Here is a 26,212-nt window from a genome sequence, read left to right as displayed (position 1 = left end):
AAGAGAGCGCAAGCGCATTTAGGGTAATTGATTTTAGGCTTCTTTTCCTTTTCATCAAGATGCTGCATTTGGTCTTAGCCAATTAGGTATGGAATAATTTGGTCTTTTCACATATGTGAATAGTTCAAGTCCTCAAAAACCATAAATGTTTTCACCAATTTGATGAGTCCAAGAGAGCACAAACTCTTATTGTGTAGCCCGCAGTATTATTTCGGCTCATCCAGCCTTCAAATGAATAAAAAAGAGAAAAATATGGTACGATCTATGTGGTTTGTGAAATACAACTAATCTATCTTTGTCTTTTTTAAAATATACTAATTTTTTCTATGTTTTGCTTCCATTTTACTATTAAGTCCTTTTGTCTAATTTTTGTATATTTTTTGTTAAGTCAATAAGAAAACACAGAGGTCAAATGAGAGATACAAAAAATATTATACCAAAAAAATTAGTACGGTCGATATAGTTTGAAAAATATAGCTAGTTTGGCCTTGTGTTTTTACAAATAGAAGGGATATTTTTATCATTTCATAAAGTACTTAATAAGAAAAAATGCAAAAATTGGACAGAATGACCTTATAGTCTAACAGTAAACTATAAAGATGTTTTAGTGTATTTAAAAAAAAAAAAGAACAGACTAATTTTATTTCACAAACTATAGGGATCGTACTGTATTTTTTTCTAAAAATATTGATGCATTTAGTGTATGGAGGTTTAGGTGTGGCTAGTGGATCCTCATTATATTATAATAAAAAGTCAAAATTAGATGTCACTCGACTAAATGCCAAGATTGAGTAAAATTATAATAAAAGTTAAAGTTAAGAGCCCGTTTGGGAATGAAAAAAAAATATATATATATAGATTTGAATTGTATGAATTGAATTCCATGGAATTGGATATAACAAATTCAAATTCTACTAAAATTGATGGAATTTATAAATGAATTCTATAAAATTGACAATTGAAATGTTTATTGACAAAATTACCCTCCACTATAAACTCAACTATTTTTACTTTTTTTTCCTTCTTGTTTATTTTCTTTGAAAAATTCCAGACTATAACATAATTATTTTTTTAATCTAATAATAACATTAGTTTATATGTTTATTTTTTTTCCTTTTTATTTTTTTTTGGAAAGTTTCAAACTGGTAATATCGGTTTTTTTTTTTTCTTTTAAAGTCTAGTAATAACATTAGTTATTATTACTATGAAAAGTAAGTATCAACAATTGTTTTCAAATGCAATTAAAAAAAATAATAACATTCTTAATATTTTTTTTAGTTTCCAAATTAATTACTTAAATCAACAAAATTTTTTACATTAATTAAAAATAATTATTATGATGAATTTTATTGTCTATATAATTAATTAATTAGCGTGGATATTAGTGTATTTATTTATATGAAATTTATTATTTATATTTTAATAAAAAATGACAAGTTATTATATTGTACATAATAAATATAATTGGTGTTTACTATTTTTATTAAATTATCATGTCAAGGGTGTTAAAAAAAATAAAGACAAATAAATTTTCATTTAAGAATTTATTCTAAATATAATTTTGTAGAATTCAATTGAATTCCTTATTTTAAATTGTAGTATATCAAACATGACAAATTCGTTTGCAAATGAATTCTACAACTATTATTCATTTGTTCTAAACGGACTGTAAGAGTATTTTAATAGTTTTAACCCCTTATAACATGAAAATTCAAATAAGAAAATTCTCAAAAGGCTTGCATATTACATATTACATATTGATAGACACAACTATATATATATATATATATATATATTTATGGAGTACTATATAATTATAGAATTTCATGATTCTCTTCATAAAGCTATTCTTTATAATTTTATCTTTCGTCTAAGATACAAATTTGTTGTTTACATTTTAGTCAACGAGACAAATTAAATTACTTAAAATACTTACTGATTAGACATATCTAAAACTTTACCAAAACTTTAAATTAAATTTGGTTGTATTTAAATTATGATTTCATAAATGATAATTCAAATTACAAAAACAAACGACTTTATTATATTTATTGTTATAAACTGCTTTTTTTGCGCACACAAAAAAGAATTATATAGCTAAATTGCTCAATTAACATCTTCAACTCCTTTAACTAATCTTTTTTTTCCTTGAATAGAAACTCTTTCAACTAATTGACCCTAGCTACTGGTATTAGTTATTTAGGCTTAATTTTGATACCAGCAAGAACCATTCCACCAGTCACTTTCAACTTCAGACATACCGAACTCCACAACTCCGGCCGAGTCCTTAACCAGAACGGTAAATTCGCCATCGCTAATCTCATGCCAATCTTGATTTTTCTCTTTGTATGATTCAAGTACAATATATTTTACCTAATGGTAAAATTTATATTACTTAATTTTATTTTAAAAATATCATTCAATCACGTAGATTTTATTTTTCAGCAAACAGTTAACTACCCTTATGTCCCAAAATATAACTCGTTTAAGGTTTTTGCATGAAGATTAAGAAAATAATTAATTTTCCTAAATTATAATAAAATCAAGGGTAATTTGACTAAATTATTCTTTATCTCAAAATGAGTATCTAGTGAGGTATTTATTGTATCTAATGAGGTAGTGATTGTATCTAATGTAAATAACAGTAACATTGGAAAAACATCTTTTATTATTTCTTAAAATACGCAAAATGAATTATATTTTTTGGTTCAAAATAATCATCGAAAAACGGTTTATATTTTGCAACCGAGAGAAGGGAGTAATAAATTAACTATACATCTAATAAATATATGTAAAATCCATGATTACCTAATCTCCTCCTCTGAAAGTATGATCCGTTTCCCCATATGATATTTAGAGCCTTCACAGGCACGATGTATGCTCCATCTGGGTCTGCCTGCATAACATATTAATTTAATTAATTTAATAAATAAATTATCAAATTAAAAATAAAAATTCACTTACACTTATCCAATGAGGATTATAATTTACTGAATTTAAACTTGTAATGCAGTACTCAAACCTGAAATATATAAATATTATATAGCATAAGGAAGAACACATTATTTTTATTTTTCTTTTCTTTCCATGCAAGCTTTTAAAAGATTATATTCTTTCTTTTTCTTTTGGTTAAATCCCAAAAATGGAAAGAAAAAAGAAGTTGATTTGTTTTTTGCCACCAATCGCTCCCTCTCTCTTCTTCTTTTACATCAGAAAGTGTTGGACTACAATTTTTACTCATATTATTATACTAGAAAAAGTGAAAAACAGATCAAAAAATAAAAACATGTACTCACTTTAACTTTTATTTCAATTATTGAATTCTTGAATTATTATTTATCAAATACCTAAGTTCAATTTTAATTGGAAAACTTAATTTGCAACCAATTAATTATATATATGGTGAAAGTGTACGACTATCCATCGACATACTTAAATTTAGATTTGTAATATAAAATACGTACGTCAAAGATGAATTTTATAACGGATATTAAATTTTACAAATTTTAATGACAAAATTGTGTTAATTTACTATTATTTAAACGACGGTAAGAAGAATAGATTAAAAAAATAAAAGAAATAAATGAAAGCAATAAGAAAGCAAACAAGATAATTTGAGGAAAAAAATCAAGGATTAAAAGTTACAAGGGATTTTTTAACTTCACTTAATTCTATCAAATTTATTTTATTAGTTTAATAATCAATTTTAATTGTTCAAGTATGGAAAACAATCTTAAAATCGCTAACAAGCTCTCTCCCGGTGTATTATTAGTTATTTTAACCCGATCTAATTACCTATCTTCCAATATAGCAAAATCAAACATGAATTAATCATTAAGTTTTATAGTTTGTTTATAAATTCATACCTAAGCTCGTTAACTTTTGAAAACCTCCATGAGTCAAACTATATAGCTCCGCATCAAGTTATTATTCCCATGTAATTTATTACATTTTTCATATTAAAAATTCTTCTCCCGATTGTGATTAATGAAATAAATCAATCTAGGAGAGAAACTCTGTCTGAAAGCATTAAGTTCAATAATAAATTATACCTTTAACAAAAAAAAAAAAAAAAGCAAATCTAATATTATAAATTGAAATAGAAATTAAGTTACATCAAATCTCTAGTATAAGAATTTAGTTCGACATAATAATTAAATAAAACTCAATTAAATTTAAAACTAATTACATAGTCAATATGAATAATGAAAAATAGAAACAAGATTAAGACTTTAGAGATAAAAACTAGTAAACGAGTAGCGTGAGCGACTTTCTTGATTCTTTACACAAACTTAAATGCTTGAAGTCTTAAAAGAAAGAAAACTAAAAAAAGAATAGAATAAAGATCTAAGATCCAAGATCCCAGAGATCTAATTGATGTATTTATATAGACTTTCGTAGAGCGTCTTTGAATCCGAGTAGGAAACTAGCTAGCCTAAGTAGAAAGAAATATTATTTGAATAGGAAACTGATTTAATATTATATTTCTTCCTACTTAGGAGTCTTCTTTGACCAAATAGGGCTGGAACTCAAACAATGTAAGTCTTCTATTGTTCTCATACAGCTCCATGCACAAGATATGCCCAGTCTTCAAATCTACACAGGCTAAATAATTAAATTCGATCAACTTGAATTTTCAATTTTCTTGGAGAAACGACCGTGGCGTCTGACATAGTCAGGTTTTGAACTTTACTGACTTGGCCTGGTTAAGCTTTTATCTTCATTTTTCAGCTCCAACCTTTTTTGATGCAAATTTTAGTTATTTTTCTGCTAAAAACCCTTCATATCAAGCTTAGCTAGGATCAAAGAAACTTAATTAAAAACATGAATAAATCTAAACAAAAAATTAATCAAAATAATTAAAAGTACTAAAAATCCTAATAAAAACTAAACTAAAAATATTATAAAAATAAGACCTATCAAAATTTTCCAAACTTAAACCATTGCTTGTCCTCAAGCAATAAAAGTAAAAACAAAGCAAGAACATAAATATAAACTAAATACTCTAATACAGCTAGCTTAATATGGTTGAAAATAATTATTCACAATCTTAAAAATATCAATAATCTCCTAACTTGAGTATAAACTAAATGCTTATTTCTTTGCAAAGATTTAATTTCAAGAAAATGCATTCTTCGATCTAAACATGAGTTATTAAGGTCTACAACACCAACATTTGATCAAACTATGAAAAATAAAATATAAATTTTCACAAAAATATTAACCTTTAAACAAAATGATAAAATCTTATCATTCACATAGGCAAAGTTAGTTATGCATTCTCTGCAATTAAAATGCACACAATTACAAAGATAAAAAAGTCTTGCATCAAGGTTGTAATGGGGTTTAGGAGTATAAATTGGTTTAACAAAGAAAAGGGATAAGAAGGAGAAACAAAGAGTACAAATAATATATAATAACAAGATTTAATTATACTAAAACATATATTCTTATTGTGAAGAGAGTCTTAACTTTGAAAATTTTTTGACTAGCCTAATATTGGAGATACTTTGGCAAGGTTTCTTTATAGTAGCACTTTGACAACTTTTTCTTCCTTGCTTGAATTCCCCAAACTTGAATTTTTCATTATTTTCATTTTTTTCTCTTCATGAGGTGTTTTTCTTTTGTACTCCACTTGCTAGATACCCTCTTTCTTTTGATTTTTCTTCCTATATCTTAATATAATTTAATAATTATTTATTGCACATTATTGCACTTAGGGGAAAAGTTTTGTAATTTGGTTTAGTGCCTAGGTTTAATAAAGGGTAAACAAGAAAATTTTTTGATACAGGCTTCAAAGGGTTGGAAAAGTCATAATTTAACTCGGGGTGGCCTAAGTTAAAATATGTGTTTAAAATAAAGAATGCCTAGATCATCTCTTCCTAAATGTGAGCATTTAAAATTTTGCCTTAAAGAAAATTCTAACTTATTTTAGGAATGTCAAGGTTAAATCAAAGCATATGTATATTTACCATAAAAATCTCAAAAATTGGTGTTTTATGACCTTAACAACAAAAGCTTAAATCAAACAATTATATTAACTTAGAAATCAAAATCAAAACTTAAAAGCAAATAGCTTTCAAAAACAACTCAATTTATCTCAAGTTATTAGATTACGATAATTTTCAAGTTTGCTCACAATTAATTCAACTATTATAACTAAAGTTAAAGTTCAAAATATTAAGGGAAGAAAGTTGGATTTAAATTACAATTAAAACTATGCACAAAGTTTGAAATTTTTTTAATGATTTAGCCTTTGTTTATTTATTGTATTAATTCTTATTAATTTATAAGATAATATTGATTTTTCATTTTTTTTCTTCCACAATTATATGCCTAAGATTAATGCATTACTCAATTTAAAAAAAAAAAAAAAATTCAAACTGAATACCAAAAGTATTATGTTAGGACTCTTTGCCTAGCATGGTGTTTGTTAAGTGAGAAAGGAGACAAAATGAGTTGAATTATAGAGAGAAAGTAAGAAGAAAAAGATTTATTTGTTCTATTTCTATTGCTTAATGGCTAATACATCTCTTATATATTTATGTATGGAACCATTAATAAACTCATACCACATTATTGACTCTAATAACTGTCCAACTTGGCCTAACATATCCATGATGATCATGAACATAAAGCCGGCAATTCTTGCTCTTGAGCACAAGGCCCTTGACAGGCCAACAAACATCATTAGTATTACTACCTAAAACTAAAGGATTGCTCTTTTAGTTGTAAAGAGTGGCTCAAATGATAGGACATGATTGAATTCAATAGATAATTGTCAGTAGGTTTGATTTGAGGAACGAATTCCGAAATAAAATTAGTCTCAAATAAAAGCAATATGAAAGAATCCCGGCAAACATACAAATGACATATCATCATCGTCATGGTCTAACATGATTGTATTTTGTTATTAAAATGTGAACTTCTGTTAATCCATAATGAACTATTACTAGAAACTGGAGATGCATTATTCACCAAAAAACCGTTAATGCTATTCTTGGAACATGTTATAAAACTTCAAGTCATACATAGAACTAATAAAATTGGTGCGGCTACGAGACTTCACCAGTCAACATTAATGAAAATAGATGGATTTTATATGAAAAGAAAATTTATGTTGAATGGAACATTCATGAAATCCATCAATTTATGCAATAAGATTGACAAGGAACAAAAACAAAGACTAAGTTTTCTTACTGTAAACAATGTAAATCAAATAGATTCTGGTTGCAACTCTAGTGTTTCTCCTACAGACATTGGAACGATATCTCTGAACAAAAATGAGAAAGACTCTAGCACTTCCATTGGGTCTTGGTCAACTTGATCTTTGATATGTTCCTTGGAAGTCCGTAGAAGTTTGGTCCATTAAATCTTGTAAATGCCTCTAACTTATCAAGTGGGCCAGACTAGAACGAGCAAACTACCATATAAGGTACTGTGAAGAAAAAGGTTTAGGACAAAACTTATTGATATGGACATGCAAATAATTGTAGCATGTCTGTGATATGGCATACAAAAGGCAAGGAAGTAGTAAAATATTTGGTACATGACATGACAAGATATAATAATAACAAACCAAACAAAAAATAAAATTTTTCGCCAATAACAATAGCCAAGTTAATGCCCTGGTTAGGTCTAAATATTAGACGATTCTTCTCAACGCTGTTAGAACATCCATTGTTTCCTTCACCAAAAATGAGAATTAAAAGAAATCAAATGTTGGTTTTATATTAGATGCATCCATAAAAAGTTGAGGTTTAATAGCTTACAATGCATAAGCTGATGTAGCTAAGAGAGAAAGAAGGTACCATTAATAATCGGGAGTTGGTAAGCATATGAATAATAAAAGAAGTTACCTCTTCAAAAACCTTGGTATATAGTAACAAGGCAACAGTGACATTATATATTCCAGCATACCCACAAGGGCACTCCTTTCTCTTTCTTTCATGAGGAGCACTATCGGTCCCAAGAAAAAACCTTCTACTCCCACTAGTAACAGCTGAAACAATTGCTTGTCCCAAAAAAGACAAATAAATAAGCTCACAATATAGAGTAAACATAATAGCAATAACTCCTTATGGACTCCACAGTGTATTATTTAATAACAATAATTAAATGAAGTGTATACTCCTATATCAAAATAAATTAAAAATAATTTTTTAGGAAGAATCGTTCTTAGGTTTTTTAATTCAAAAAAGTTAATGAATGCATGCTTTCTGAGTGCTAATTGCTAAATATTTACAAAACTGTCAACTTTAAATCATCATAGTGATTTATTTTTTGATGATAAAGAAAGTGATTAACTATAGGGTCTTGGCATTGTAAAGGGCAACTCATTTGCTAAAAGATGGTAGTATGACATACTATGGGTTTCTTTCTTAAGTACTGGAAAACAAAAACTATATGGTCGCAGTCCTCCTTGGAATAAAGCATTTCTATTCAGAACAATGTGTTGAGGAGTAACAATTGCTGCCACAGATCCTAAAAGATTAAAATAAGTTAGATATGAATTTAATACTAGGAAGGAAAATGGCAACACTTCTCCTTGAAAGACATTAACAATACCGTTATCACAAGACTCGATAAACCTAAAAGCATCCATTGTAGTGATATACTCCATCACAACCTTTAGTTGTGGAAGCCCTTGGATTAAAGGGTTGCAAAACAGTGTAACTGAAGACCTTCTCACAATCAAATATGTCATCATTTGGATCTGTAACCTCCCCGTGTACCCGTAGCAAAATTTCGTGTATATATGAAAGTTATGGGTGAACACAACAAGTAATATTCTACCAAAAGACCATGTTAGGCTACCTATGGCTTATTAGCTAAATGGAAATTTAAGAGTGAATTTGTTTTGGGTTCTAGAAATATATTTTTAAGTAATGAAGCATTTCTTTCCAAAAATGAGTAAGGTAATGAAGCATTTCAATTGTTGAGCAACAATGCCAATAGTAAATTAAATACTAACATTTATCTACATCACCACTACATCCATTATCGTACGCCCTTCATCATTAACTATTTTTAATGAAATAATATAATTAAATACTAAATTCATCAATACAATTTGCTACTTCATCGTTTACTATTCAAGTTTTAATAATCCATTTACCACTACTAAACTATTAAGTACAAGAACTATTCAGATTATAAATTTATAGTTTCATCAAAAATTCCACAATGGTTTAGCCCAAATAATTCGGAAAATTTACCTGCAAAGAATTGTCAAATCCATCATGCTCTTATTAAAGCGTACAGAAAAGAAAATGACTCAGTTAACAACAAAATAAGATGGCCGAAATTCAAAAAAGCAGGAGTTATCAGTAGTGAATTTTTAGATAACAAGTAAATTTTTAATAATGGAAGGAACACAAAAAACATCATTTAATTTTAAGGAACCAATTGAAGAAGGGACAGATGTTATACCAGTATGCAATATTTGCACACCTTTGCCATTACCTATATGGAGTTGATTAATCCCTTTGTATTCATCTGCAATGCTCAAGGTGGAAAGATCTGGTGTAATGTGGTAGTTGGCTGGAATATCTGGAAACCAAGGATTAGAAGTTGAACCAAAGGATTTTTCTAAAGAGAAAGATGGTGAACATCCATATGAATTATAATTGGCTTTGGATAATTTATAGGACATGGACCAGAAAAATTAGAATTATATCTACAGCGACATCGGTCTGCAGTATGATTTTGAAGGCCATATATTTGACAAGGTCCTTTTGGATAAAACACAATATTGGATACACCAGAAATTTTCTTCTTTGGGTGAAGTTACAGTTGGCAGGTCTAGGTGGTGTAGGTAGAAGCGATGGTAAAGAATTGGTAGGTCGTAAAGCCCTATTAGCAACAGGGGTTCTTGTGTACTCTTGATAAGAATCTCATGAGCAACAAGCTGCCCATATAATTCATAGAATGAGACTGGTTCAGTCCGCATATTAAGAATTATAATGATTGGATGATAATCTGTGCCAATATTGAGATAAATAATCACACGCGGAGGATATAGGACAGGCAGCAGCTTGTAGCTGATCAGCCAAAGATTTGGCTCAATGAAGATATTCAACCACAATAAGTTAGTTCTTTTTCAACTCTTGTAATTCAATGTGAATTTGCAATTGTCTGTTTTGGAACATAGAGCCAAAGGCTTGGGATAAGGCTTTCCAAACATCATATGAAGAAGTTAAACCGGAGATGTATGGAAAGATTTCTTCGATTAGGGATGAGAGAAGCCATGACATTAACATTTGATCCTTTTGGAACCATGACTCATACTCCGAATTGGTAGTTGGGGTGGAAGTTTTAGAATTGATAATGATTTTTGGTGGTGAAGGGGTACTACCATCAATAAATCCTTGAAGCTTTTGGTAGTTAAGTAATGGGGTAAATTGCATTTTCCATGCAAGGTAGTTTTTGATATTCAACTTAATGGAGAAAGTAAGATGGGTAGAAGTAGATAATGAAGAAAGAGAGGAAATATCACTTGGAGAAGCCATAATTAAAGAATTAAGAAAAAGAGAAGGCTCGGATACTAAGTAAATTCTTTGTAATATCTTTGTATGTTGTATTGCTTATATATGAATTACAGAGTATATTTATACAGAAAATACAAACTATAACTGCTATAACTCTAGGTACATTTGAACTTGAAATATTTGAATAAAATTTAAATCAGATTGTGAATCTTCACAAATCTGCGATAGAAATATTGCTATCCTAACACACATCAAATACTATTCCAAACACATATTTATAACTTCAATTTGCCCATCCGTTTGAGGATGGTAAGCTGTTGACAAGTGTAATCCAACCCCCTAAAGTTTGAAAACTCTTGCTAAAAGGTGCTTGTGAAGATTGCATCCCTATTAGTAACTATTGTGAGAGGTAGGCCATGTAGATTGTAAACATTGTCTAAGAATGTTTGTGCCACAGTTTTAGCATAAAAAGAATTCACAAGTCTTATGAACTGGGCATATTTGCTTAATCTATCTACAACCAAATGGAAATCTTGCCTTGAGACTTTGTTAATGCTTCTATAAATCTATGGTTATATAAGCAAAGAATCCATGTGGTAAGGGTAAAGGTTGCAAGGTTCCTAACACAACAATTGTTTCAGACTGAACCTGCTAACATATTTGACAATTTTTGACATAATTTTTTATAAACCTTCATAACCCTTCCCATTAAACAACTAGGGCCAACCTCCTATAAGTTGTAAAAACTCCTGAATGACCCCAATCGCTGAATCATGATAGAGGTGCTAAAGTTTCAGGTTTAAATCATTATCATTGTCCATAACTAGTTTCCCATTCCTTCTTAATACCCCATCTTGCCACTTATATTTAGAATGAGAACCTAGGTTAAGTTGTAACTCAGAAATAAGTTTTTGTGGCATAGGACTTATGGTCCAAATATCCTAAATAATAGTAAATATCTCAATAGAAAGCATGTGTGTAGTTAAAGCGAGAATGCTAGTAAAGGGAATTCTTGATAAAGCATCTGCAACCTGATTTTCTTGGCCCCTCTTATATTGTATCTTGTAATCAAAAGATTGATGCTTCAATAACCAAGTATGTTAGGCTGGAGTTACAATTTTTTGTTCTAATGCATACTTTAGACTCTTATGATTGGTTTTGATCATAAAATGCCTATGAAGTAAGTAGTGACTCCAATGCTTTGTAGCAAAAATATAGCTAACAATTCTTTTTTATTGGTAGAGAATACTTGGTTTTTAGGAGATAAAACCTTACTGATATAGGCTAAAGGATGCCTTTTCTTGCATAAACACTGGTTCAATGTCTTCCCCTGATGCATCAGTTTCTACAACAAATGTTTTTATGAAATCTAGAAGAGATTACACTAGGGCTTGAACCATTGCTTAGTTCAAAGTTTGAAAGGAACTCTCGGCAGTTGAATTCCATATAAAGGATCTCTGTATCAATAGCTTAGTTAAAGGCTTGGCAAGTTTTTCATAATTTTTCATAAATCTCCTATAGTACTAAGTGAGGCCCAAAAAGCTTCTCAAACGTTTTATATTCTAAGGTAAAGGCCAATTTTGCACTACCTTAACCTTTTTTTTGGATTTGTATGAGCACCATCAGCAACTATTATGTGCTCTAAGTACTCCACTTGTTGTTCTCCAAATTGACACTTGGTAAGCTTAGCACATAACTAATGTTATCGTATAGTATGCAACACCAATTGCAACTCTTGTAAGTAGAGCTCTTTCTTTTACTGTAAATCAGTATATCATCAAATAAAACCAATACAAATTTCCTTAGAAAGGTTTTAAAAACTAAATTCATTAAGGACTGAAAAGTTGTTGGAGCATTGGTTAAGCCAAAGGGCATAACCAAAAAATCATAATGCCCGTCATGAGTTTTAAAGGCATTTTTGCGTATATCTTCTTCATACATCCTTACTTACCAATCACTTGATCTCAAATCAATTTTGAAAAATACCACACCACCCCCCCTAAAAAAAATCCTCTAAAAGCTCATCAATCAAGGGTATGTGGAATTTATCTTTAAGGGTGATGTTATTGAGTGCTTTATAATCAATGCACGTCCTCCAAGTATTGTCTTTCTTCTTAACCAAAACAATTAGATTCGCATAAGGGCTACTATTATTTCTAATGATCCATTAGCTAACATATCCTTAATTATTTCTTTAATGGCAGTTTTCTGTTCAACAACATACCTATATGGTCTAATGTTAACTGGTTGTGAACCGGGTTTGAGGGGGAACTTATGGTCATGTAGCCTCTGTGATGGTAGCCCTTTAGGTTCCTGAAACATATCTTCAAACTCTTTAAGTAATTTTTGATGGTCAACCCATTCCTCGATTAATGAAAGATTTAACATATAGAGAGCATAGCAGACTATAGGACTTTATGAGTTAAGACAAACTTTGGTTGTTTTATTATAAGTACATTGAGGGATTAGAATGACTTGAAAAATTGTTCCCCTTGTAAGAAGTATGATTTCCCATGTAAATTGAACTTCATGGTAAGATCATTGAAATTGCAATTGATATCTCCAAGTGTTTTCAACCATTGAATTCCTAAAATTAAGTCATAACCCTCTAGAGGCAGCACATACACATTTGTTGTAGAACTTTGTTATTGCATTTCCCTTTGAATTGCTTGCATATGGAATTGCATTGGAACTCTTGGCCATTAGCCACCTCCACCCGTAGTCCTGTAATTTTAGTAATAAGCTAATATAATTTCTATGATGTTTTCTCATTGAGGAAGTTGTGTGTATTTCATGTGTCAATGAGCGTATGTAGCTTCATTTTCCTATATTACTTTCAACATCATTGTTTGGTTGCTGTCTGTTCCCCAAAAGGCATTGAGAGATAATTGACCTTATATTATCTTATTATCCAATATTGGATCTTCTAACTCCTCAATACAATATGTGAATTCACTTTCATCTGCATTAATCACTTCTTTCATTTGCAGTGCATATAGCTGCTTTTTCTTGCATCTATGCCCGATTGAAATTTCTCATCACACCAAAAGCAAAGTTTCTTGGCTCTTTCTTGTCCATTTCTTTACTGGTTAAGGTTGTTGGAAATTTTGAAGGTTGGGTCGATCTAGGCAAGTTAGGTATAGGTAACAACCCATGTTGGTTTTTGATAAGGTTTGATTTGGTCTTGAAATGGTATTGGGATATTGATTTTAGATAATAGGCTTATATGTATTAGTATAATTGGAATTATTGGATTTATTTTCGCTTGTGGTACGTAAATTATAGGGCTATTGCTTAATTGTCCATATGCTTTAATTCGTCACATAAAATTACACAAATTACTATTGGAATAACAAAAAAGATTATTAACCCGTTTCTTGGTCACAGCCCGGTTAAATACTGATGTTGCATTACTTTATCACTTGATGAGTAAATTAAAAAATTACACGAGAAAAATTTGTCTCTCTCATGTGCTCTCTCTCCTGCCCACAAAAGGTCACACCGTCTCTCTTGCCCATTCTATCATAAAGAAAAGAGAGGATGGGCAGTGATTTGCTGGCTTTTAATAAATATCTTAAGTTAAATACTTTTAAGAATTTCTTTATTTTATATAGCTAAGTAGAGATTAGAAATTTAAAATAATTCTAATAAAAAGGTCATATATATTTAATTAAAAATTTAAACTTTTATGAAGTACTCTCTTTAAGTTAAAAGTTGACATTTCATCCATTAAGTATCTCAATTAAAAAGTTTTTACGCCTTTAAATATATGATAATTTTTAATTAGTAATTATACAAATTAGAAAAACTAATTTAATTTTTAACCTTAATTTAAATTTGAATTGATTTTTCAAAAAATCATAAAGATTTTAAATAAAATCACATAAATTTATTTTAATCTAAATAAGGTTAACCAAATAAATTATGTATAAAATACTAATACAATCTAACACTGCCATTGATAAGTCTTTTAACTTTTGCAATATTATCTCTATTTTCTGGAAAAAATTGATAGTAAGAAAGATAGAATGGTTGAAGAAAAATCAAAGGCAAGTGATGAGGAGTTGAGGTTTATTTGTTAAATCATGGATAAAAGCATATCAAGAAGAAAATGACAAAAAAAAAAAAAAAAAAAAAAAAAAAAAAAAGAAAAAGACATTGTGGACAGTAGAAGAAGAAAGAACAAAAGGACAAACGAATGAGATGAGAGAGAAAAAATGACTCAATTTTCCGTAGTTTGACATTTACTTTTTTTTTTTTCATTTATTATGTTAAAAACATTTATCACGGTAAAAACTTTTTCACGTTAGCAAATTTACCGTTTGTCAACCTCAAAATCGGAAAATAAATTTTTGTGTTACTCTAATAAAAGTTTATATATTTTTAAGTGATAAATTAAAATATAAGAACAATTAAAAAATATAAATATATTTTAGAGACAACAGATGAAAATAAGCCGGAACTATTGTGATTGAAGTTGGAGTGAGTAGTTATTGGAAGTAAGGTTTGATAAAGGGGTACTTGTTGGTTAAGGTTTCTGATGAATTGCTGATACTGTCAATTATTGTAATTTGGCTAAGGAATAGGCTTCTAAAAGTGTTTGGAGTCTGAACATCTTTATAGGCATTTGGAGTTCATGTTTCAAGCTTGATAAAAAAAAAAAAAAAAACTTAAAGCTTGATCTTCTAATCTTAAAACCATCAATCAAGGTAAAGAGAGATACAGTATATTTTTATATATCATTTTTCTATATGATATACTTCATATATTATTCTTCATTGTAAGTACACCGAAGAATTTAAAGGTTAAGTTGAGTTAAAATGTTAAACATGATTTTTTTAATCATTTTATATAAATTCACTGGTTAAATCAGATTAAAAAGTGAAAATGAATCTTTTTAATGATTTTATACAAGTTCAAGGGTTAAATTGGTCCAAAAGATCAAATCCGACATTTTTAATCTTACTAAACAAGTTCAGAGATCAAATATATATTTATTCCTTTAGATGAAACTCTAACGTTGCTTATATACTTTTCAAAAAACGATAATAATTTTACTTTTATTATGTTCAATGTACATGTTGTTATAAACTTATAGCAGAGTTGAAAAATAGCAAAAATGATGCTTTGAGCATTCATTTATAATTATAAAAGTACAACAATACCAATTCCGATTCGTTGTTATTGGATATTAAACTCCCACTCACATTTCCTTAATAAAAAAAAACAAAAAAAAGAAACCTTTCGCTCTCTGTTTAGTCGAAATATAAACTTATTCCCACATTATTAGATTGCAATTTAAGCATTATAAATTGTTTGAAACCAAAGTTAATTCATTGTAACTTCAGCTTGATGAATTACCAAACCACCCTTCCATCTACCGGTCCATACTTCATACAAACCAAAATAGAGCTTGGTGTCTTCGCCGGAGTAGGTTGCCGGAACTTCAACGGTCAATCCATTTACCGGAATTTCAAATTGACCTTTTTTGTCCTTAGCTAAATTAATTAAGTCAATCTTTTCCCATTTGTATTTGCCCTTCTTTCCTATCTTAGCCATTATGAAAACAGGACATCCGTTCCATCCAAAGGCTCCTTCTTTCATTTCAACCTTGAACTTGATTTCGTACGACTTCCCTTTTTGTAGATTCTCACTAGTTGAACCTGTTACTTCCAGCCAACATACCTGTAATAACTCTGCTGAAGCTTGGTCTCGCCTGTAATTCCAGTTTTCAAAATTAGTTAGGTCCAGGCTAAGTCAAATTTTTTATGTTTCTCCCTCCATCAGTTAAATTTGACAATTTTTTACTTTTTGATAAGAAATTAAAAATATATATTGAATCACATTGTAGAAAAAGGAGAATAATTGATTAAATTATCCTTTAATTAATGTGTATTCAATTAAGACAAAGTATATTGCAGATCTCTTTATTATGCATAATAAAGATTTATCTATACCCGGCATATGAACTTATATGTATATAATATATGAACTCATATGTATATCAAATTAATTACAAACAGTATTTTAAATCAAATAAGGGTATTTCTAATTATACATCCAGAAAAAAAGGACAAAACAGTAATTTTTTTTAAGAAACTTGTTTTTAGAAACTGGGTTTTTGATTGGCTTGATGTGCCAATCCATTTGCAAGTGTAGGTAAGAAATTTTCATCACGAAATATTTTAAAATAATATTATTGTGTTTCATTGAAAATAAAGAAAGAAAAACCAAAATAATTAAAAAAAAATATGAATATATAAAATTAAAAAAAAAAAAAAAACTGTAAGAAAATATAGTCTTACGATAATTTCCAATAGCGCTCGTCATTACCCCATACGATGTTAAGCGCCGGAGGTCCAAGAATCCACTTATTCTGCAATTATGACGATTAATTAATTCAATTATTTTTCACCAAAACCACATTTTATTTTCCTATCTCTTATCTTCAAAACATATAATATCATTTTCCATTTATTTTTATATTAAAGCATAATCAAAATATTACAATAAAGTTTCCAAAATATACACAGAACACATTTGTTTTCAAATATAAATGGATTTTTAATATACTTGCTTCGATATTTCAAGTAAAATTATTTTTAAAAAGTATATTTATTCATAAAAAGCATAAATATGAATATATAGAAATGTGTATATAAAATCTAATTCTAACCTCTTTCTTTTCCACTGCATTCAAGTTAGCCTCGCGATGTGGCTTTGATGCCATCTTGAGAGGTCAAAAAACAGAAATGTTTAATGTTTAATAGGTTTGGAGGAAGGAATGAGATGATAATTGAATTGCCTTAGCGCTTTATATATGTTCTGTTTTGCTCAAAAAAGTACCATTTAATTTAAAAGAAAATAAAATTTAAAAAAAAAAAAAAAAAAAAAAAAAAAAAAAAGGAGATGGGATAAAATTTGGACGGAGAAAGAATCAAGCAAATGGGTCATAAAAAGAATAGCATCAACCTTTTTCACTTTAAAGTGAATACTATATATCAAAAGCTTTTCCAAAGAATATATACTTTACCTGTTTGGTCTATATAGTAGTTATTTAGTTTACTACCAAGAAAAGGATCGATACCATTTCATTTTGAATTCGCTTCGAATTTATCACATAGTGACAATTCGAAAAAGCTTCATCAAATTTTAAAAATTATTATAAAAGCTATATTTATCTATTATAAAAGCTATGTTATCAAACATTACAATTAGTGAATACATAGTATTGATTTCATTAAAATGCGGAAAGCTAACTCATGAGCTATTGCCAAATAAGATCTAGTAATTAGTAGAAGCTTAGCATTATAAGCAATATTTTTATCAGAGTTTTAAAAAAGAGATTGACCGGCTAATCAAACCGATTAACTCGAGAACTAATGATTGATATGATTTTCTACTGCAAACCGGACAGTTTTAATTTTTTTTTTTAAAATAAAGTTTTATTATATAGACTAAATTTAGTATGTGGTTAAGATATAAAATTTTTCTCTAAAGGTTATGGGTTCACATATCAAAAACTATATATTTTTTTCTTAAAAAACTTGATATTGAAATTCACTAACTTCTTTTTCTTAAAAAAATTTCATAAAAAAATAAAATGTCCAAAAATTATAAATAAATAATCTAAATTTTTCTAAAACTAGTAAAAAAATTTCATAAAAAAATAAAATGTCCAAAAACTATAAATAAATAATCCAAATTTTTCTAAAACTAGTATTAAGAACGTGCAAAAGCACGTTAAAACTTGTTATACTTACCTTTTTTTTTATTTTTTTTTTCTAAATATAGTTTATTGATTTTTCTATAATATAATAAAAATGATAATACATTATTGAATAAAAAAATAAGTATATTAATTAGGTGTTTTTTAGTCAATATTTTACTATAAATATTTATAATATGTATGTAGACGAAATGAATAAATATTGTAAAAAGAATCAAAATTGAATGAAAAAATAAAACTTTATGATTGAAAAGATATGGAAAGCAAAAATAATCATAACTCAAGTAAAATAATATCTTTAAAATTAAGAAGTAAAATGATAAGAAGAAAAATTTTTGACATGTAATAATAAACCCTATAGCTAAAGAAAAACAAAATTGTTATGGTGATTTTTTCTATAAGTATTAAATATTTATATCAGTGGTCTATAATAAATTGGTATTTTAATAAGATTCCTAATTGAATAATATTATAATTTATAATTATTAAAAATTAAAATATTATTCATACGTCTTGTGTTTTTAACTCTTAGAAGTTCAATAATAAATTAAAGAAAGGAATGTATAGACATACACATAAACTCTTGAAACCCAAAAAATGGCTCAAAACAGAAATGTATAGTTCTAGTTTTTTTCAATTTTATAAACATTATTTTCTTTTAAGTCAAATATATTTATGATATAAAAGAAAAAATATCAAGAAAATTAAAAATGCTTAAGCCATCTATTCATTGCAAAGGACATATAAATCTCTTATTAAATTAAAGTGACAGTGGTTATAAATTAATTCAATAACGAAAAAGAAAATAAAAAAATAGCAAATTTTATTAATAATAAAACTCTTTTAAAAACTCAATATATAATAAGAAATAAATTATATTAAAAAGATTACTAATTTGAATTTCAAAAAAAACTCTGAAAATGCTATAATTTAATTAAATTTGATTTTAATGGACCAAACAAAATCAAGTCAATGAATGAAAATTACAAATCAAATCATGCTAGGATCCAATACTGATCAGTTAATGAATTTATTCAAATATTTTGTTTCTCTATTGTTTTAAGTTGCAAATTTAAAATAAATAAATAAGTTAATTAATTTAATTAATTTATTTAAAAAAGATTATATAAAAGAAACATTGGGTCAGCCTAGAAGGGATAAAGCGCTCATAACAAGTATTTGCTCCATCCATGATGAGTAAAACCCTTGACCTCACATAAGGAAGAAGAGTGTCGAACCACTTATCCAAACACTCATTGACATAAAATGTAATATTCGAATTGGCTATAGTTAAAGCTATTTGAAGATATTCTAAATTTCATCGAGGGCGCTGTCAAAAATCTCTTTATTCTCCCTATTCTCACATTTATATATAGTATAGATAATAGATAGAAAATCAAATTTAGCATGGAATACGTATACCCAATTATACACGTAACAAAGAGTAACAAAAATAATGTGGAAGAGAAGACATTAACAGTTACAAAGAAAATGATTGCTTTCTAAGAAAAAAAAAGGGTAAATATATAAAATGTCTGTGGCACTAAATTTTGCAGGACCTATTGTGTCCCAAAATTGATAATTTGCAAACAAACAAGGTTAAAATTGTAAAATTGGGAAGCTTTTTATATATTTGGTGAAAAGAAAAGGACAGAAACGAATTATTTATGCAAGAATGAAATATTCCATCTTCTCCACTCGAACAGGGAAAAGAAAGAGCAGCAAAATTGTATCATACTTTTAAGGAACTGCCAACCCATGCTCAACTTGAATAAGATACTTGCTTCAATCTAGTATGACCACTACTTTTACAATATGAATTCCAAAGGGACATCTACCAGTTATTGAAAAGCAATCAGCCCAGGAATAATACATATCTCCTTACCTAAGAGATCAAAAGTCCGAAATTTGACATTCCTTTCCCATTCATAAATTTCCAGTGTGCGCCGCATTTTAATTCCTACAGTTCTTCCACTAAAAAGGAAATCAATTCATTTCATATGTAAGCAGTAGAAATCCATTAACAATTATAATTCAATAAGAATATTCCATGCATATGTTCTCAATACAATGTATCAGAAGTAAACAAAATGATAGTAAAAGAGAATCCAACATCATCAGACACCATTAAGGACTAGTCACCCTCATCAAGAATTGAAGATACCCTACAAAAACAATACACGCCTTTTCTTTTATAGCCCGAGGAATTGGCACCCACAATAAGAGCATTCATATATAATAAAAGTAACGTTTTAGAGGTTTACTTGAAATAACTTGTAGATATGTCAAATTAATCCTTAAACAAATATTCATCTAGAATCATATATCTATTCTCAATTGCTAAACCCAATTGGAAAAAAGAAAATATTATACATTATAAAGGTCATTCAAATTCAGAACATGTCAAATTAATCCTTAAACAAATATTCATCTAGAATCATATATCTATTCTCAATTGCTAAACCCAATTGGAAAAAAGAAAATATTATACATTATAAAGGTCATTCAAATTCAGAACATGTCAAATTAATCCTTAAACAAATATTCATCTAGAATCATATATCTATTCTCAATTGCTAAACCCAATTGGAAAAATGAAAATATTATACATTATAAAGGTCATTCAAATTCAGAACATGTCATTTGAAATCCCAATTGCAAGGATAAAACCTAAGGATTCAAACTTACAGCTGCGGCTCAACAGAATTTCAGGAGGCATATTTGAAATGGCATGATTGTAGCAGGTATACCATTTATACTTGAGGATATACTCATCTATCCAACTCAACTAAGTCTTCGTTCCAACCTAGTAAGAATGCTAGTATAGACTCCATTCCACTCAATTAGAACTATATCTTTTAAAAGTTTCAAAGCTGCTAAATCATTTGCCATCACTTTTCCCTACATCACTCTTGATCTATCCGTCACTTCCTTTTATGCTATAATTTCAATGCTCTTAACCTTCCATTCTAGCACATTGTGTCTATGATGCACATAACGAAACCATTTGACTCTCCCTTTTTTCCACTTTTCCTTAATAAAGTCCCTTTTCACTAGGGCTGTGCATCGGTCAGTTCGGTTCTAAACCGCACTAACCGATAACTGAAAAAAGGTGGAATATAGTTAACCAAAAACCCACTAAATAAGATCTAAACTGAACTGGTTTGGTTATTTCAACTTAGTTTAACTATTTTGAATGTAAAATAAATTCAGTTGAGCAGTATATAAAACTGAAACCAAACCCATTAGTTGTCTCCATTTAAAACTAAATTAACACCGACTCTTTTAACAATAATAAATAATAATAATAATATTATTATTATTTTCATTAACAATAATAATATTAACAATGATGATGATGATAACAATTCATATTCATCCAGACTCATAAATCTAATCTCCATTAATGTACTCAACCACAATATCCTTCACATTATAATTAAAAAGCTTCTAAACCTAAAAGTCTGAACTTGTACTTAGTATACGAATAGATTTAATTTCCTTTACTAGCATAAAGAAAATTTTGTAAAAAGAATACAAAAATGTGAACATAATACTCTTAAAACTAAAACAGATGGTAATTTGGTAACTAAGAGGGCTTAGTGATTGTCGTGCTACATTATCATCAAAACCTACAGTTACATTAATTAACAATCCATTTTCAGTTCAGAGGCTAACCTTACAGACAGCCCAGTTTGGATAGACTGTAGACAACATAAATACATATGCACATGTCTCCATGTTTGTGTAACCGGAGAGAGAATTTTGCTATTTAAAAGTAAAATATAATTAACCTATACTGGGATAGGAAGGCTGAAGTAGCAAGATATCTGACAAGAAACTACCCAAACTTGTTAAGTCTTCAGCACTTCTTCTCCAGAGTGATAGATGCAGAAGCCATATCGTCAGCTGTCACTGGCTTGTGCAGCTGCAGTTACAATTCACAGATAGAAAGTAAGACGGTGTAAACCTAAGAACATCCTGTTAGTGCACATTTATCCACAAATCAATTATAGCAGACAAGTAGATAGATAGGTCACCAATAACTTAAGATACTGATGGTCCTAATTAAGCAATACCAATAGATTACCTATGGGGGTTGGTCTAATTTCTGGAGACCAAATGGCTTAGCTATTATCAATACCTGAGCCAAGCACTCACCCAATCCATTTTCCAACTTAGATAATTACAAGACAAATATTATTTTGAACTCAACAACTCACTTATGCAAAGTCCAAAAAAATATGCCTAGATATACATTAATTAAAAAAAGTCTCACCATAACATTAACTCTTCCGACTCAGATAGTCTTTTTTTTTTTTTTTTTTTTGCGAGGGTTGGAGTTAGTTACGTTATAGAGCCAGTTTTCTAGCCAAAAAAATTTAGTTGGCGTACTTAAGAAAGAATAACAATCATAGGAAGAGCTTCCATAAGGATGTAGCAACTATGTCCCGGTTTTTAATTTGACTCAGCCACTCCCTTGCCATGTAACCTCCATAAGCATGTTTTGCTCCTTACTTTTGTTCAATTAAAAAAAGAAAATAACTTCTTTGATAATATAGTAAACACAGATAGAGATCATATTCATGGAAACAGCAGGTAATCAGCTACATCCGGTTCCAGATTAGCTAATGCAAGAAATATAAATAGATGCCACTAGGAACGTAACCTTACTCTATCTGGAACCATGCAATTATTTGAAAGAGATTACCACTGTAACTTTCAATGTAAGCATTACTACTACTCGCTCTTCTACTTTGCAAAAGGTTAACACAGGTATCAAATTCCATATATCATCACTGCAGAGAAAGTGTGAGAAGAAAACTTACTGCTTCTGCAACAGATAACCAATGAAAGGAACGCAAAAAAGTATCATTATGTGAAGGTAGGCTGTCATGATTCCAATATGTTATATTTTCAAATGTCGCATTCATCTCCCAACAGTCAGAACTTTTTTCTGAGGAGTCACAAGCTTTTCTTTTCTTTATACCCTTCTTCCCAAGGACAAAGCCTGCAGAACAACAATTCAACAAGAGTCATCATACATTAACCAGTCACATAATATGTATTATCTTCTTCACTATCCTTTACACCAAAAACCAAGCCTAAAAAAATGAAGACAATTTAATTGTATTTGTAAACATAATGAATATGAAATAAAATCAAATGAATTTAAAATTATGAAGTCATTATGAAAAATTTTCAAAACTCTATCTTGGCATCCTGAAACCCGAAAATTTGCAAGAATTCAATTCAATATACTCTCATTTCAAGTAAAGCTGTCTCTTCATAAATGAGGGTAAAATAGAGAAATTAAGTTCATTTCATTTATCAACTGTTCCAAATTATAGAATTCATTTGAACTATATTATTTTAAACATTTATATTAAACACATAATTCTAATTATCTTCTATCAAAATTCATTTAAAAATCCAAATACATACCGGAATAGCCAGGTGGAATAGGAATGGTAGCACCCTGCAATTTCCTGCCTCTAAAATAGGCTTCCTCCACCATCAATCCTTCAGTCTCCATTCCTATATAAATACCCAGTTAATGGGAAAAAAAAAATTAAGATAAATAGAACATTAAAAATATTGAAAGAGAAGAGAGAAGAATTACCGGTGAGCTTGGATTTGAAATAGTGAGAAACGGCACAAGGGCCGTCGTATTTGACACAGCAAGGGAGGTGGTGGAGCTGACCGGTGAGATTTGGGACTTCTGCATTGTTGTTTTTACTTTGACTTATCATTCCTATGGTTCCTGCCTCCAAATTTCCCTCTCTATCCATTAATTTTCTTTTTTTTTTTTTTTTTTTTTTTGGCTTTCTTTCTAGTATTTTCCCCTCTTTAGATAACCAGTTGCTGTAAACCCTAATCGTCTAACCCCATTTCTAGTATCTTACATTTCCCGCGCATTTTAGACTCTACCATCGGGAATAGCAATAGGTAGGGTTTTTTTTTTTTTTTTTTAAGGAGAAGAATTATTATATATTATTTCAAGGAAAAATAATTCATCAAACAGTCTGGCACTGAGTCATAAATATGGACGCGATTAAAACGATAGGACGCTCTAGCTAGACAATGAGCACCTATATTATTGTGTCTTCTAATCCTACGAACTTTGATTAGTGGTATAGAGGCTAATAACAAAATACAATTGGAAATAACTATACCCAACTCACTATCAAGTTTTTGGGAGTATAGTGGTGAGTATTCCCGCCTGTCACGCGGGCGACCCGGGTTCGATCCCTGGCAACGGCGCCAAAAACTTGACAGTGATTTTCGCAATTGTACGAAAAATTATGTTAACCTATTATTATTTAAACGACAATAAGAGAGATTTGTTATTATTATTTAAACGACAATAAGAGAGATTTGTTATAAGGAAAGTAAATTCGAAAAGAAATCAATGATTTAAACTACTAGGGAATTTGATTTCACTTAATTCTATCCAATTTATTTTATTTGTCTGTTAATCGATTTTAATTATTCAAGTAGGAGAAACAACCCTAAAATCACTAACAAGCTCTCCCGATGTATTGTTAGCTATTCTAATCTAGTCTAATTACCTATCTTCCAATAGTGCAATCAAACATAAATTAAATCACTAAATTTTATGGTTGTTTTGTGAATTCATAACCTAAGGTCATTAACTTATGAAAACCCCCCTTGAGTCAAACCATATAGCTTCCGCATCAAATTATTATTCTCAAGTAATTCATTACCTTTTTCATATCAAAAATCCTTCTCCCGATAGTGATTAATGAAATAATTCAATCCAGGGGAGAAACTCTGCCTGGAAGCTTTAAGTTCAATAACAAATTATAACAAGAACAATGAAAAACAGATATAATATTATAAATTGGAATCGAATTAAGTTACATCAAATCCCTAGTATAAGAGTTTAGCTAGACATAGTAATTAAATAAAACTCAGTAATACTTGAATAAATCTTCATAATCAGTGATGAACAATAAAGAGAAAAACAAGATTAAGAGTTTAGAGATAAAAACTAGGTAACAGCTATGTGGAATGGCTTCCTTGAATCTTGGCACAGATCTTGGATGCTTGAAATCCTTGAGAGAGAGAGAATTATGTAGAAAGAATACTAAATTTCGAGATACCTCACAATGAATAGCTCCTCTCTTTATATAGACTTCCTGCAGTAGAATCTGACTCTATTTAGGAAACAGAATCCTATTTAGATACAAAATCTTCTTTAGGAGATCATGACTGTTTAGGCTTTGGATTTCTTCTTAGTTAGGACTCTTTTCTCTTCCTAAATAGGTTTAGATCTTGTTTAGCACGTTTGGGAAAATATCCGAGGCGGGCCCATGTAAGAAAAAGATTTGCTTGCTTTTTTAGCTCAAGTCAGCTCTGCCTTTATAGCATGGGCGTGCCATATAGCACGGCTTGGGCGTGCTCAAGTCTAGAACTCTGGATGATTGAGCACGGGTCGTGCTATGCAATACACTCAGGTGAGTCTTTGTGGCACGGGCGTGCGCATTAGCACGGGTAAGGCGTGCTTGTCTCTGTCCTTCCAAGATAGATTTTTGTCATGGGCGTGCTAGGCAAGCATGCCATGAGTTTCTTTTGGGCACGGACGTGCCATTTAGCACGGGATAGCCGTGCTCGCTCCTGACTCTCCACTTGATTTTCCTTAGTTTTTAGCACGGGAGTGCCTTTTAGCACGGGCTGGGCGTGCTTGAGACTGAGTATTTTGCTTTGTAATGCTCTTTTCTGTGCCAAAACCTTGCAAATTTCTTTCAGATCAAGTGGGTTATGATTCAAGGAAGCTTTGAACAAAATTATACTTAAAATGAATTAAAAACAAATCAAAGTGATAAAATTTACTAAAATTCTAATTAAAAACTATACTAAAAATACTATAAAACTGACACCTATCAAAATTCCCCAAACTTAAACCATTGCTTGTCCTCAAGCAACAAAACTAAAAATGAGAAAAATAATTTGACAAACTAGCTTACCA

The 26,212-nt window shown here is 29.4% G+C and overlaps 2 protein-coding genes and 1 pseudogene across 2 annotated transcripts; all 3 read right to left on the bottom strand.

The window, feature by feature from the left end:
- Positions 1-7,215: 7,215 nt before the first annotated feature.
- Positions 7,216-8,741, bottom strand: LOC105647923 (dihydroorotase, mitochondrial-like; annotated as a pseudogene).
- A 6,860-nt stretch (positions 8,742-15,601) lies between these two features.
- Positions 15,602-17,318, bottom strand: LOC105647920 (protein PHLOEM PROTEIN 2-LIKE A9). The gene is made up of 3 exons (XM_012234135.4): positions 17,167-17,318; positions 16,796-16,866; positions 15,602-16,206 (listed from the first exon to the last, which is right to left on the bottom strand). Exons 1-3 carry the CDS (start codon positions 17,218-17,220, stop codon positions 15,819-15,821), a joined length of 513 nt encoding a protein of 170 aa, XP_012089525.1. The 5' UTR covers positions 17,221-17,318; the 3' UTR covers positions 15,602-15,818.
- A 4,460-nt stretch (positions 17,319-21,778) lies between these two features.
- LOC105647919 (ribonuclease H2 subunit C-like protein) lies at positions 21,779-24,118 on the bottom strand. Its single transcript, XM_012234134.4, has 4 exons — positions 23,843-24,118; positions 23,665-23,757; positions 23,049-23,230; positions 21,779-22,147 (listed from the first exon to the last, which is right to left on the bottom strand). Exons 1-4 carry the CDS (start codon positions 24,009-24,011, stop codon positions 22,082-22,084), a joined length of 510 nt encoding a protein of 169 aa, XP_012089524.1. The 5' UTR covers positions 24,012-24,118; the 3' UTR covers positions 21,779-22,081.
- Positions 24,119-26,212: the final 2,094 nt, after the last annotated feature.

This window comes from Jatropha curcas, chromosome 10, assembly GCF_041381405.1.
Source record: "Jatropha curcas cultivar XTBG-Jc1 chromosome 10, XTBG_Jcur_1.0, whole genome shotgun sequence".
Taxonomy (NCBI): Eukaryota; Viridiplantae; Streptophyta; class Magnoliopsida; order Malpighiales; family Euphorbiaceae; genus Jatropha; species Jatropha curcas.
The sequence above is the reverse complement of the archived record's forward strand: the minus strand, read 5'-3'. Positions and strand labels throughout refer to the sequence as shown.